Source organism: Rattus rattus, chromosome 6 (genome assembly GCF_011064425.1).
Source record: "Rattus rattus isolate New Zealand chromosome 6, Rrattus_CSIRO_v1, whole genome shotgun sequence".
NCBI lineage: Eukaryota > Metazoa > Chordata > Mammalia > Rodentia > Muridae > Rattus > Rattus rattus.
Window position 1 is genome coordinate 157,694,006 of NC_046159.1, and position 14,869 is coordinate 157,708,874.

At 41.7% G+C, this 14,869-nt stretch overlaps 2 protein-coding genes across 8 annotated transcripts in view; one reads left to right on the top strand and one right to left on the bottom strand.

Moving 5' to 3' along the window:
• The window catches only part of Lmbr1 (limb development membrane protein 1), a 128,717-nt gene extending 127,149 nt beyond the window's left edge, over nucleotides 1-1,568 (top strand). For both annotated transcript variants that reach the window (XM_032907191.1, XM_032907190.1), the window contains one exon: nucleotides 382-1,568. In XM_032907191.1, coding sequence (XP_032763082.1) covers nucleotides 382-467 — 86 coding nt within the window. In that variant the 3' untranslated portion in view covers nucleotides 468-1,568. The remainder of the gene's footprint in view (nucleotides 1-381) is intronic.
• A 3,090-nt stretch (nucleotides 1,569-4,658) lies between these two features.
• The window catches only part of Rnf32 (ring finger protein 32), a 45,636-nt gene continuing 35,425 nt past the window's right edge, over nucleotides 4,659-14,869 (bottom strand). For 4 of the 6 annotated variants that reach the window (XM_032907195.1, XM_032907193.1, XM_032907196.1 and 1 more), the window contains exons 8-9: nucleotides 7,265-7,432; nucleotides 4,659-6,582 (exon numbers count right to left, since the gene is read on the bottom strand). In XM_032907195.1, coding sequence (XP_032763086.1) covers nucleotides 6,334-6,582; nucleotides 7,265-7,432 — 417 coding nt within the window. In that variant the 3' untranslated portion in view covers nucleotides 4,659-6,333. Of the gene's footprint in view, nucleotides 6,583-6,919; nucleotides 7,433-14,869 lie in introns of those variants that run through there. The other 2 variants (XM_032907198.1, XM_032907197.1) reach the window with 2 other exon arrangements.

Sequence of the window (14,869 nt, forward strand, 5' to 3'; positions counted from 1 at the left end):
GTTCAAATGGCCCAAGATGTTAAGTCTGACTTTGATAAGCAATTCCATTGCTAGCAGGCATCTTCAGAGACCATCTGCTACACAGTAGCAACAGGAGTGCTGCTGACCCAGGTGAACTGTTTCGTGGGAGGCCTGCAGGTGACATCAGTCCTGTGTCATACCCACATTTAAGAAGTGAACCTCCTTACATCTTAAAAGTGTAGTTCCGGGGTCAGCAATGTGTCTCAGTGTTAGAATGCTTGCCTATCAAAATGCGGTCCTGGATTTGATCTCCAGCATTGCAGCCTACACAGGAAAGCTGTTCTGCTTAGTGAGTCTTTTCTGGTCACCCGGTTCCTTAGCAATGCTTTCTCACCTTTTCTTATTTTTTTTTTTCTACAGGACTTCACAAACTTCACTTGTCTGATACCTCAAGGGATTCAGAAACTACAAAGCCTTCTGCAAACGGGCATCAGAAAGCACTGTGAGACCTGACTGCCTCAGTAGCACTCTATAGCAAGACCTGACAACTCCAGATCCATGACATTCCCATAGACACTGGTCACTCTGGTGGGCCTGGGCCAACCCGCCAGTGCCCCTTCTCATAAGCACTGACAACTTGGCACTGCTTATCTGTGTCTCCTTTGAGTTTCCTGATTGACTTTATAGCTTTTGGTTAAACCTGAGTCCTAGAGACTGAGGAAAAGCTGTGTGTCTACAGCAGGAGCCATCAGGATGCGAGGTGTAATGTGCCAAGAGGCAGACTTGGACTTCTTACGTTTTGAGAAGTTTGGTTCTGCAGGCAGAAGCCCGCCTGAAAGTCATCTGGTACCCAAAGCATCTCAGGTGGTCAGAAACTGCTGTACTAGTAACAAACTAACTACATTTTTTATTTCCTTAAAAAAAACCAAAAGCAGATTTTCTGATTCATGTTACAGAATCTTCATTAGACTTTGAGCCAGTGGAAAATACTAGATTCTTTTCACACCTGAGCCTTGGTGGGCAGCCCCAGGACTGTCTTTGTGGTAAGCTGCAGTCTGAAGCATGTGATTGTAGATTTGAACAGTGTATGTCTGTGTACCTGATAATACTTTTCCTAGCACAGTGCCAGTGTTGTACACATGTGTAACTTAGACTTTGCCTTATAGGCTGTATGTACATTCACTTTTTAAAACCCTTTTTCAAAAACTACTCCACTCTGTGCTTGTTGTGCCTGTGAAACCCAAAGATAGAAATTGCTGCTGCTGCTTCGTGTCCCTCAGGCCTTGGTGACTTTCATATACACCACCTTAAGTCTCCACCTCAGGAAGGTTACCAGTGTGATACCTGGAACTTAAAGGTTGGGTTCTCCACGAAAGGGCAGGTGAAGTGTAATATGAGTCCTTAACTATTCAGTTGTTTAGTTTAATTGTTAACAGAGATGGTTTTTCAACTCCTGAGTCTACTGATTAAAAAGAAATGAGCACATGCTGCTGTTGTTTCTAGGTAGCACATATTTCACAGGAATATAGTGATGCTCACATGCAGTGTATGGATGACAGAACAGGCTTTGTGTTCAGAAAAAAAAGTAAAGCATTTTTTTTTCAAATTGTTGAGTTTAGTTTCTTTTTGAGAAATATGTGAAAGGTTGTATCTGACACTTTTTTCTACTTTGAAAAACAAGAAAATTTAGCTATGTTTATAAGCCATTGAGTCAAGGAAAGGTCAGAGCAGTTTTCTACTGCAGTCACTTATAGTGCACACCATTTGCCAACAACCAAACTGTACCTTACTCTGTAAGGTAAGGTGTCTGAAAATTTCATAAAATACTGAACTTTTCATTGTTTGTCGCTAACTTTCTTAGTGTGTGTGTATGTGAGGGGGGAGAGAGGGAAAGAGACAAATGGGCAGACAGACATGGGGTGGTGGGAAACATTAATGAGTAAAGATCTGAGGACAGCTTTCAGGAGTCAGTTCTTTCTTTTTACCATGTGTGCAAGTCCTAAACTTGGTATTCATTTGAAAGTTCTTAATTTGAAGATGAGATCCAGGCTTAGGTGCTCAAGCTTGAGTCAGATAGATGATGACTTTTAGAACACTGACTGGAGCTATTGGTGGTGAGATGGGAAATGGGCTTTAAGGATTCTCTCAGCTTGGATCTCAGGCCCTCTGTGGTTGATCTGCTGCATGGTCACTCACCTCAGAGTTACCTGGAAGGAGGTACTGGGTCCAGGTGCTGTCCCTGCACTGGGCACGTGCTGGAGGCTGGTGATATGGATCGTCAGTGGACAGCCGTGTGCAGACAGTTGCACGCAGGGTCCTGCACTGCAGTGCTGTTTACAGAGTGCAGAAAGCTCTGCAGACGCATGCTCCTGTCCACACTAGTCATGACGCTCTACTCTGACTAGACAAGGCTGCACCAGTGACTCCGTAAGGAGTCCTCTTGTTCTCTTGTCTTGAATGTCCTCTTTAAAAGGGCATGATGCTGGGCGTGGTGGTGTTTGCCTTACAGCACTCAAGTGGCAGAGGCAGGAGGTTCCCTAAGAATTTGAAGCAAGACTAGTTTACATAGTGAGTTCCAGGCAAGCCAATGCGACATAGTGAAACTTTCTCTCAAAAGTAAGCAAATAAACAAACGAAAAAGAGCAATGACTCAGATTTAGTTCCCAACATCCACATGGTGGCTCAGTAATTGGTGACTCTGGTCCCAGGAGATTAAATACCCTTTTCAGGCCTCTGTGGGCACTGCAGGCATGTGATGAAGGGAAAACACTCCTACACATAAAAATAATTAATATAATTTAAACAAAAAAGGGAACCAAGCACTTTATAGATCTTGATGAGGATATAACAAATTTTATACATTGTAACATCATTTTTTTTTACAGATTTTCTAGCATATATTTTAGATCTATCATCCATTCATCTTTCATCTATCTTATATAAGATAATGTCTGATCTAAATATGAGACCCTGTGAGGTTGGCCATAAGCACACTGTTAGCTCCTTCCGTCAGACCTTTTTGGGGCTGGCTGGTGAAACAGAATGAATCCTGTTGGGTCTCACAGCCTATGGGGCTGTGTGCTTTTACTCATGGTGGCAGCAGCAGTTGTTGTCACATCTTTGGCCAGGCACAGTGGGTGATCCTTACAGAGCAGCACAGATTCCCATTGATTCCAGTCTATGTATTTACTTGTGGTTGGTACAGAATTTAATGCAGATAGAGTCTTTAAATATGTGAAGATATGCAGCACTGATTTTAAACTTAAACTGGCATGATACTTTCCATATGTCTAGACACACTGGTAAATTTTTGTTACATATTGTTTTCAAATTTTCCGTTAGTCTTGTTTCTATGAGATACTTTTATTGTGACTTAAAATTCTTAGAAATTAAAGTTCTGAAAAAAAAAAAAAACCTTATACTTGTTTTTATGTCCCTGCACATAAAAACATATATCTAGTCTTCAATTCTATTATGATGAACATTCTGCTTCTGGTTCTGTGTTAGAACACAGTGGTATTAGAGGAAGTGAAAGATATTTTCATGTGCTTTCTATTGTGGATTTATGATACATTTCTTTGCAACCCAAAAGTAGTATTGATAGTTGATAATATGCATCTTACATTATTTAATGATTCAAGCCCATTGGACTTGTTTTTGAAACCAAGTTCTTTCCATAGAAGAACTGAACTGTACCCAGAGTTCTATAGATGTAAGTGCTGTTCACACTGGCTCATTTGCTAGAAGTGTGTACACACAGCCTGTGAACACCAATGGCTTCATACCTCAGTTCACAATAAGAAATGAATCTCCCATGTAACAGAGTTCACATGCACACCAAAACACATAATAACAAAACAGTGGCATTTTCTGATGTTTATTACTTTTTTAAATACCAGGCACAAATGAAGCTATTTCCTGACCTATTAGTACAAAATGGGTGCTAGGTTTCCATTTGAAAAACATAATGAATCTGGTTTGTTGTTAGTGTTAGCTTGAATATTAATTGGGTAAATTTGTTGCCTCAAAACTTTTCTGAGTGTTTTCACATTCCACCCAAGAACTGTTATGAGAAGTCCTGCTGCAAACATGAAACCTTGGCACCAAAGATGTAAGTTCCTACAGCGTTACACCCAGAGACTTAAAAGATGTAAGTTCCTACAGCGTTACACCCAGAGACTTAAATGGCACAGACCATGTTCCTGAGACCCCAGGCTGTCCCCACTGCTTACTGTTTGAAGAGTCTGGCCTTTGTTCTCTTAAAGGCCTGCACTGGCTCAGGCTCCAGGGCGGGTCGCCATGTCTTATGTGTCTTACTGTGAGCTCACATCAGAGACTGTGACGTGGGGCTGATGTGTAAGAAGCATGAGGACAGGAAACAAGTGTTCCTCCCTGACACACGGGCAGCTCTGAACTGTCAGATAGGAAATGCATACCCCATTCATGTCTTTGGAGCATAGCCTAAACAGCTGCAGGTATTTGAGGTTGCCCCAGTCGTGAGTGAAGAGGTAGGTCAGGCCAGGTCAGCTAGGTTCCCGTGACTCCCATTGGCATGTTCAGAGTTTGCAGACACCAGACACATTTTGGAGGCTTGCTTCTGTGTTGATGGGACTTGAGAGCGTGAGCAGCCACCCTAGCTTGCCTGTCCATGGAACACAAGGAACCTCCTCTATTGTTTAAATGCAGTCAATACTGACTGCAGATCAATAAGCAGATGTCTAAGATGGGGTGACTCTAAAAGGAGACCAGTTTTAGGGATGTATCTTGCAAGGACTTTGATCTTGAAAATAACACTAGCAGCAGCAGCAGCTAGCTTTTGCCACTCACTACCTGAAGCCCTTGCTTACTCTCCTTCTCTACTCAAACCTATAATGTTACTTAGGATTCAGAAAGTTTGAAGTAGGTCCAGTTCTAGCTATACTTTGTGGATAAAACTCATTAGCTATGTCCTGAGTAGTAAGGATAAATAATAGAGGGCTGTGTGACACTGCAGTCTTATAATGATGTGTCTGTCTCATGTACTTTGAAAGGGAAAGGTGTCCTACAAAGCACCGTAAGGCTGGACTCCACCCTAGCTTGTCATGGGTTTCTAGGACTCTTATTGCTCTCCAAGCAGAAGCTTCAGAACACCTGTTGTTGGCTCACATAAACCTTTTCTGGACCAAAATGCTCTGAAAATGCATTCCTTTGACAGTGTCTTCCTCAGTTCATGTGTTAGCAATGAGAGTGCCTAAGGATGGGTCAGGTCCTATCGATCAGCAACCATAAAAGTTTATAAGTGTGGAAAAACTCATGTCTATCTGCAATGTGGGGAGAAAGGGAGACTACAATTGCTAAAACCCAGAGCATGCAAGCTTCCTAAGTATAAATGGGAGTGGGCAGTGACAAGACGGCTTAATCTTGCAAAAATGCACAGACATCTGCTAAGCTAAGGGGAGAGCAGTTCATTACAGTGAAGCTGTGCTGAGGAAGAAGCCACAGTGAGAGGGTCATCACAGTCGATGGCCTCTGAACCTTCTCACTGGCATGAGATGTTCCAATCAATGTTGATTTCCCTGTGACAGCTGACTAAAGGCATGGTGGAATGGTAAGAGTTTGCACTGTGCTCTCAGCTGAGTCTCCTGAATGGAAGAGTGGTTCTCTGAGATGCAGCCTGTCTCTACCATTGAGTACTCTTAAGATTACCCTCTAGATGTCATGACAGTATATCTAATCACTAAGAAGAATTTGAGCACAACATGTATATACTAATTCACAAATTATATATCAATGCATATATCATTTTAAAAGGGTTAAAAATAAGGAATGAGTTGTAAAATGCTTCTCACATTGTGTAGGGAACAGTTCTGAGCTCTTGACCATGCCTCTGTTTGCCCCATGCTGCTCTGCTGCACTGACATCCAGGCTGGATGCTGTCTCACACAGGCACTGCCTCCCAGCACATGCTCTTCCCCCACAGAGAGCAGATTCCCTGGTGAAGGCTGAGGTGAAGGAGACTTAAATCCTTGAGATAGGAAGAGCCGGGGGCGTGAAAGGTCTGTAGGATAGACCCCAGTCTCCATTCCCACACTGCTAATGCTACTGACTGGGTTTTTACCTGTTCCGGTTTCCTGGCTGTTGGTCATACACTAGCCATGTTTTAAGTAACACTATTTTTCATTTATTTTAAGTGACTAACTTCAACAAATACACAAGCTGTTTTTTATGTAATAAAGATCACAGTCAAATAGGTACTTATATTTTCTCTATATAATCACAAAGAACAGTCAGTAGTGTAGTCCTCAACCCAAAACTCATTCAGCTCATCCGAAAGCAAGGTAGCCTTTTCCCCTCTCTTGTTCTAGTCCTAGATTTAACTTCCTGGACATGGACTCAATATTCAACAATTTTCTTTTGGTAGCAAGAGCGACAGAGAGGACAGACGTGGAAAGGAGCATTGTCTCCTAAAGAAAACTCCTCCAAGGCCAGGAGGCAGGCATTGTGGAACAGATGTGCACAGGACAGGAGGACCGTCTCTCGGGGATGCTGGCTGCTGGTCCCTGCGGCTGCTTGCCGACCATCACAGTGGAAGAAGAGTGGAGTCAGGCAGATAGAACATTCATAGATCTCATGGTGAGCAGCCTGCAGCATAAAGCATACACAGCTTTGTTAGAGCAGTGGTCTCCCAGTCACATTCCACAGTTACTTAGACCTACATTGAGAGCAATAGCTCAAGACATGAAAACTTTAAATGTCAAGATGTGTGATGTAGATTATAATAAGCAATTTTAAAGAAAAATACTTTAAAACTGCTGAGTATTGGTAGCATACACCTTTAATCCCAACATTCAGGAGGCAGAGGCAGGTGGATCTGGAATTCAAGGCTGGTCTACAGAGTGAGTTCCAGGACATCCAGGGCTACAGAAAAACCAAAAAGAAACAAAACAAAAAGTGAAAAATGGCTAAGCACTTGGTTGTTACTGTTAAAGTTTTAAAACATTCCCAATTTTATGTGTTAAGCTATTTTTTAACCTCCAATTTAATATTTTAAGTTTTCCCTCCATCTTGGCTTTGAGTTGCTGTAGAGCCCTGTTTTCCTTCATAGGCTCCTGCAGGTACAGGAGGAAGGTAGGAAGCATTAGGATTGCCCTCTTGGGTTCATTGTTCATAATACCCACCATCAAACTAGAGTGTTAACATTTTAGAATGAAGAACTGAGCTCATGGCAAAGGCCTGGGTGTCCTCATCCAAGGAGAACTTGCCAAGGCTCCCAGACCTGTGATAGCAATCTTTTCTGCAGAGGGGAAGTTGTTCTGATGCCTACCTGCGCTTGGATTTTCTCCCAGTCCTCATCAGTGATCTCCTGGCCACACCTTTCATCTAGCTGCTGAAGAATGCTACGATTTACTGCCAAGCAGACGTCAATCTCTGAGAAGAGTTCATCTATGTTGGTATTGTATGAGCACAGGATTCGGTGGCTGATTTCTGTGAACTGGGAACAGAGCCATAAGCTGGAGCTTCTAAATGAAGAAGGAACTTAGCTTCCCTGTCCAGAAGCGGTCATGTGGCAGCTGTAATGTAACAAGAGTACCCTCACCTCTGAAGACAGGGGTTCCTGAGAGGAATCTAGAACAGACCAGGCCAAGCTGTCTGTCTCACCATCCTCAGCTGTCTCCTTTTGTCACCTTTTTGGGAACTTTCCACTCTTCATCAGTGAGAGCCCAGTTCATTGCTGCTTAGATGTTGACGCAGGTCTTTATTTCTATAAGAAGTTACCCATGTCACTGGAGACTTTATTAAATAAGTGTTTATACTTTAATCTTGCTAATCTGCCTCGTGCTGGTCTAAATCACAGGATTCTTGCTCAAGAGTTTAGGGATATGTAAAAAAAAGAAAAGAAAAGAAAAGGATACTTTTTGCTCTGCTGCAGTTAGCACGGAGTGCATCTGGAACTAAAGCTGACAGGAGGGAATTGGAATCAAAGCTGACTTACACAGCACAGTGTAGAAGTTCTTGATACTGCTACCAGGCATGTGAGGACTACAGCTAGCTCTTATGCTAGCTCATTATCCCACCAGCCATTTTCCCTGTGGAGCTGTGGCTCCAGAGTGTAGATGATTTTATGCAAGCAGAAAAGGTAACCCAAGCAAAGGAGGGTGGGTTATCTGTGACTTGTTCTCATCAAGCTCTAAGGTCACAATTTGAAACACTCCTTGCCTAATATAACTTTAAAGTCTTCCTCCAAGCACAGATAATCAAGATGGATAAATAAGGTGCCGTACTACAGAACAGACTCCTTGGGACCTAGGTTAAATTCTACACTAGTAGTGTCAGTACAGAGGCAGCATATGCATGCCACCTGAAATTTTAACTTCAAGTTAAGTCTAGTGTTCTTTAATCTCACTTCTTTTATAAAGCTTTATATAAACATAACTATAAAAACATGTAAAACAGATTTAGAAAAGCAACTGGTCTTAGGACAAATGACATTCGATGCCTGCTGGCTGTGGCAGGGCATTGCAGTCATATCCTAATGGCATCTGGAGCAGCTGAATGCACAGGACACCAACACTTTGAACACACATTGGTGTGAACTAGTTACACACACTTAGGGGGGTGGAGCATGCATTTGATAGAGCAGTCATGTAGGTTCCTGGGCAAGCTTTCCATCAACTTTACCTACTGCCATTAAATATACATCAGCCTGCCTCCTCCTTGATTCATCTGGCTATGTCTGCTGTGATTCTCTGATCTGAGTTGTACCCTCTCCAGTTACAAAGGCTTGACTTTGTGGCTGCCTTTCCCTCAAGATGCTATCACCATATTTTAAAAGAGTAAAGTCTTATAAGTACTATATTGTTGCCCTTCTGGTCTGAACCTGTGCCCTGAGCAGACATTGGTTGCTGGCCCCAAACTTCCCAAAGGAAGCCCGGCTCCTAGGTAATCTAACATGCCCAGCATCAGAGATGAAGAGACCACAACAACTGCCCCAACATTGGGAGTAAGAATCCAGGGACCCAGCCAGTGGCACCAGTTCCCTTCGGTCTGAACCAGTGCCCTAGCAGACCTTGGGTGCTGGCTCTGCATTAGCCTGACTCCCAGGTGCTCTGAAACACCCAGGATCACAGAAGAGGCCACAACATCTGCCCCAAGACTCAGAGTAACTAGGTCCCCCAGAATCCAGGGATGCAGGGGGCCAGTCAGGGGCACAGGTTCCTTCTGGTTGGAACCAGTATCATGAACAGACCTTGGGCACTGGCTCCATACTAAGTACCACAACACCCAGAGGAAGTCTCACTCCCAGGTGCTGTAACATGCCCAGGATCACAGGAACACAGGATTAGAGAGGAAGCTTGACTCCCAGGATATCAGGATCCCAGGATCCCAGAATCACAGGATCACAGAGACAGCTAGACTCTGAGGAGTTCTGACAACCAGGATCACAGGAGGGACAGGCAAGGGCAGGTAACATCTGGTTATTAGAGATAACCAGATGGTAAGAGGCAAGCACAAGAACATAAGCAACATAAACCAAGGCTACTTGGCATCATCAGAACCCAGTTCTGACACTACAGCAATTCCTGGATCCCCATCACAATGGAAAAGCAAGATTTGGATTTAAAATCACATCTTACGATGAAGACAGAGGACTTTGGGAAGGACATAAATAATTCCCTTAAAGAAATACAGGAGAACATAGGAAGACAGGTAGAAAGACCTAAAGAGGAAACACACACACACACACACACACACACACACACACACACACACACACACACACACACACAAACCCTTAAAGAATTATAGGAAAACACAACCAAACAGGTGAAAGAATTGAACAAAACCATCCAGGATCTACAAATGGAAATAGAAACAATAAAGAAATCCCAAAGGGAGACAACCTTGAATATAGAAAATCTAGGCAAGAGATCAGGAGTCATAGATACCAGCATCATCAACAGAATACAAGAGATAGAAGAGAGACTCTCAGGGGCAGAAGACACCATAGAAAACATTGACACAACAGTCAAAGAAAATGCAAAGTGCAAAAAACTCCTAACCCAAAACATCCAAGAGTCCAGGACACAATGAGAAGACCAAACCTAAGGATAATAGTTATAGAAGAGAAGAAAGATTCCCCAACTTAAAAGGCCAGTAAATTATAGAAGAAAACTTCCCTAACCTAAAGAAAGAGATGCCCATAAACATAAAAGAAGCCTTCAGAACTCCAAATAGATTGGACCAGAAAAGAAATTCCTCCTATCACATAATAGTCAAAACACCAAATGCACAAAACAATGAAAGAATATTAAAAGCAGTAAGGGGAAAAGGTCAAGTAACATATAAGGGCAAACCAATCAGAATTATACCAGACCTCTCACCAAAGACTATGAAAGCCAGAAGGTCCTGCAGACATCATACAGACACCAAGAGAACACAAATGCCAGCTCAGGCTACTATACCCAGTGAAAGTCTCAATTAACAGAGAGAAACCAAGAAAATTCCATGACAAAACCAAATTTACTCAATATCTTCACACAAATCCAGCCATACAAAGGATAATAGATGGAAAACTCCAACACAAGGAGGGAGACTACACCTTAGAAAAAACAAGAAAGTAATCTTCTGTCAACATACACAAAAGAAGATAGCAACACAAATGTAATTCCACCTCTAAAAAGAAAAATAGCAGAAAGCAACAATCACTTTTCCTTAATATCTTTCAAGATCAATGGACTCAATTCCCCAATAAAAAGACATGTACTAATAACAAAGACACATGCTCCACTATGTTCATAGCAGCCTTATTTATAATAGCCAGAAGCTGGAAAGAACCCAGATGCCCTTCAACAGAGGAATGGATACAGAAAATATGGTACATCTACACAATGGAATACTACTACGCTATCAAAAACAATGACTTTATGAAATTCATAGGCAAATGGATGGAATTGGAAAATATCCTGAGTGATTTAACACAATCACAGAAAAACACACATGGTATGCACTCATTGATAAGTGGCTATTAGCCCAAATGCTTGAATTACCCCAGATTACCACAGAACACATGAAACTCAAGAAGGATGACCAAAATGCGGATGCTTCACTCCTTCTTTAAAAGGGGAACAAGAATACCCTTGGCAGGGAATAGGGAGGCAAAGTTTAGAACAGAGGCTGAAGGAACGCCGATTCAGAGCCTGCCCCACATGTGGCCCATACATATACAGCCACCAAACTAGATAAGATGGATGAAGCAAGTAAGTGCAGGCTGACAGGAACCGGATGTAGATCTCTCCTGAGAGACACAGCCAGAATATAGCAAATACATAGGCGAATGCCAGCAGCAAACTACTGAACTGAGAACGGGACCCCCATTGAAGGAATCAGAGAAAGGACTAAAAGAGCTTGAAGGGGCTTGAGACCCCATATGAACAACAATGCCAACCAACCAGAGCTTCCAGGGACTAAGCCACTACCCAAAGACTATACATGGACTGACCCTGGGCTCCAACCTCATAGGTAGCAATGAATAGCCTAATAAGGGCACCAGTGGAAGGGGAATCCCTTTTTCCTGCCAAGACTGAATCCCCAGTGAACGGGATAGTTGTTGGGAGGGCGGTAATGGAAGGAGGATGGGGAGGGGAACATCCATATAGAAGGGGAGGTGGAGGGGTTAGGGGGATGTTGGCCTGGAAACTGGGAAAGGTAATAACAATTGAAATGTAAATAAGAAATACCCAATTTAATAAAGATGGAGGAAAAAACCCACAAAAACAGATACGGAAGAAGTGGACCTGTTTTGAAAGGTTCTTTGTAGCAACTCCTGTCTGTATGGTTTGGAAATCAGCAGTTTAGTTCACAAGTTAGTGGGTAGTGGCAGCTTGATCCACTCAAAAACACTTCACAGATATACCAGCTTGGTAGAGTCAGTATAGCAAACGTGAATCAACAGTGGTGGCACAACCTAGCAGAGACAGCCAGGCCTCAGCCTGGGCTCAAGTGAGCAGGAGGAACCAACAGGATCACCAGAAGTTCTGGTTGTGCTTCTCTCAGGAAGTCAAAGATCAGTGAAGATGAGAAACCTACAAACATTGCACAACTAGCGGTACCAGCAAGCCAAGCTCTGTCTTTGTGACTCGGTGGAGTCCTATTTATACTCTTCAAACATCACATGTCCTCCACATGCCTTGCTTCAGCACATGCATCCAATCAGTGGCAAGAAACTGCAGCTCACCACCAGAAGTTTTTGGGTGCGTTTCTTTCTATGGAGTCCTGACAAATGCAGCTCAACTACACAATGTAAGGCGGACCAATACATGTGTGCTGTTAGCAAAGAACCCTTCATCACGTGTCCTTTTACCTTGCTTGCTTTAGCAGAACATCTCTCCTCTGTCTGCTTCAGCAAAACGTTCCTTCACGAGTCTGCCTTAGCCTGTCACACTTGTGTCTACTTTACTGAAACGTCCCTTCACGTGTTTGCCCCAGAAAAACACCATCCAACTGAGTTTCCAAAGAGCCCTTAAGTTCACTTACCCTTGTTCTCTAATAAACTTTTTTCCTTTATTTGATCATCCATAACCTCAATAATTTTTATTTACATTTTTATATATATATACACTGTGTGTGGGACCACATTACAGAAGAACGTGCAGACTTTAATGAGATATTAAAGGAGCAGTTCCTGAATTCTGGTTTACTGCAGCTATATCAAATTTGCAGATTTTCAGGGACAGAGCCAGGGATGGGGCTGACTGAAGACAACTGCATTGTGAGATCTGGCCAGGGCCAGATTCCCAAGGACAGTAACTCTCAATGGGAACAAGATTGCTTAGCTCTGGCTGACTGCTGCTGTTGAAAATTCAGCTTTAAAAGAATTTTTTAGAAGACTTTTGGCAAAGCAACTGTATGGACTGGGGCTGACTCAGTGGCAGTCCGTTTGTTTTCTGTATCCTGAGCCCAGCCCGTATTGGACTTTTCTTTGGGCAAAACTCATAAATTTCTAATTTGTTTTGAATACTCCTCAGTCAAGATTGATTCACAAGAAGAAGAAAAAGAATCCAGTAATTACTTCTTTTAAACACTGTTGTGTTTTCTCATAAGCGTTTGTGTGTTTAGGTGTGTAATGGGAGAGTAACAAGAATCCTTTGGGGGTTAGAGTTTATTGATTCTATTTTAAGAACATATGAACCCTTCAGTAAATACTATGTTATGATCTGTCTTAGGTAACTTATAATCTGTGACCTTTTCCTGGCTTGTGAGTTCTCTTTCTCCAGTTAAATAAAAGGCAAGTAGAGACGGAAAGAGATAAACCATCCACACTTCTTCCACTTGGAGCAGTTTCAAATTAAAAAAAAAAAAAAAGACATGTACTAGCAGACTGGATTCATAAAGAGGACCCAACATTTTGCTGTATACAGGAAATGCACCTCAATGACAAAGACAGGCACTGCCTCAGAGTAAAAGACTGGAAAAAAATTTTTCAAGCAAATGGTCCCAAGAAACAAGTTGGAGTAGCAATTCTGATATCGAATAAAATCATCTTTCAACCAAAAAGTTATCAAAAAGATAAGGAAGGACATTTTATACTCATCAAAGGAAAAATCTACCAAGATGAACTTTCAATTCTGAGCATCTATGCTCTGAATGCAAGGGCAACTACATTCATAAAAAAAAAAAAAAAAAAAAAAAAAAAAAAAAAAAAACTTTACTAAAGCTCAAAGCACACATACCACCTCACTCAATAATAGTGGGAAACTTCAACACCCCACTCTCATTAATGGATAGATTGTGGAAACAGAAACTAAAGAGAGACACAGTGAAACTAACAGAAGTTACCAAATGGATTTAACAGATATCTATAGAACATTTCATCTTAATACAAAAGAATATACCTTCTTCTCAGCACCTCATGGTACCTTCTCCAAAATTGACCATATAATTGGTCACAAAACAGGCCTCAACAGATACAAAAAGATTGAAATAATCCCTTGTACCCTATCAGATCCCCTGGACTAAGACTAGTCTTCAATAACAACAAAAACAACAGAAAGCCCACATACACATGGAGCTGAACAATGTTCTTCTCAGTGATAACTTGGTCAAGGAAGAAATAAAGAAATTAAAGACTTTTTAGAATTCAATGAAAATGTAGGCCAAACTTATGGGACACAATGAAAGCAGTGGTAAGAGGAAACCTCATAGCTTTAAATGCCTTCAAAAAGAAACTTGAAAGAGCATACACTAGTAGCTTGACAGTACTTCTGAAAGTTCTAGAACAAAAAGATGAAAATACACCCAAAAGAAGTAGGCGCTGGGAAATAAACTCAGGGCTGAAATCAACCAAGTTGAAACAGAAAGAACTAAACAAAGAGTCAACAAAACCAGGAGCTGATTCTTTGAGAAAATCAACAAGATAAATAAACCCTTAGCCAGACTAACCAGAGGGCATAGAGACAGTATTCAAATTAACAAAATCAGAAATGAAAAGGGACATAACAACAGAAACTGAGGAAATTCAAAAAAATTATCAGATCCTACTACAAAAGCCTATATTCAACAAAATGGGAAAATCTGGATGAAATGGACAATTTTTCTAGACAGATAACAGGTATGAAAGTTATCAGGATCAGATAAACCATCTAAATAGTTCCATAACCCCTAAAGAAATAGTAGTAGCAGACATTAAAAGTCTCCCAATCAAAAAAAAAAAAAAAAAAAAAAAGGAAACTCAGGACCAGATGGGTTTAGTACAGAATTCTATCAGACCTTCAAAGAGGACCTAATACCAATACTCTTCAAACTATTCCACAAAATAGAAACAGAGGGAACACTGCCCAACTCGTTCTCTGAAGCCACAACTACACTTATCTAAACCACACAAAGACCCAACAAATAAAGAGAATTGTTGGGAGCTATGCCCTTGAAACCC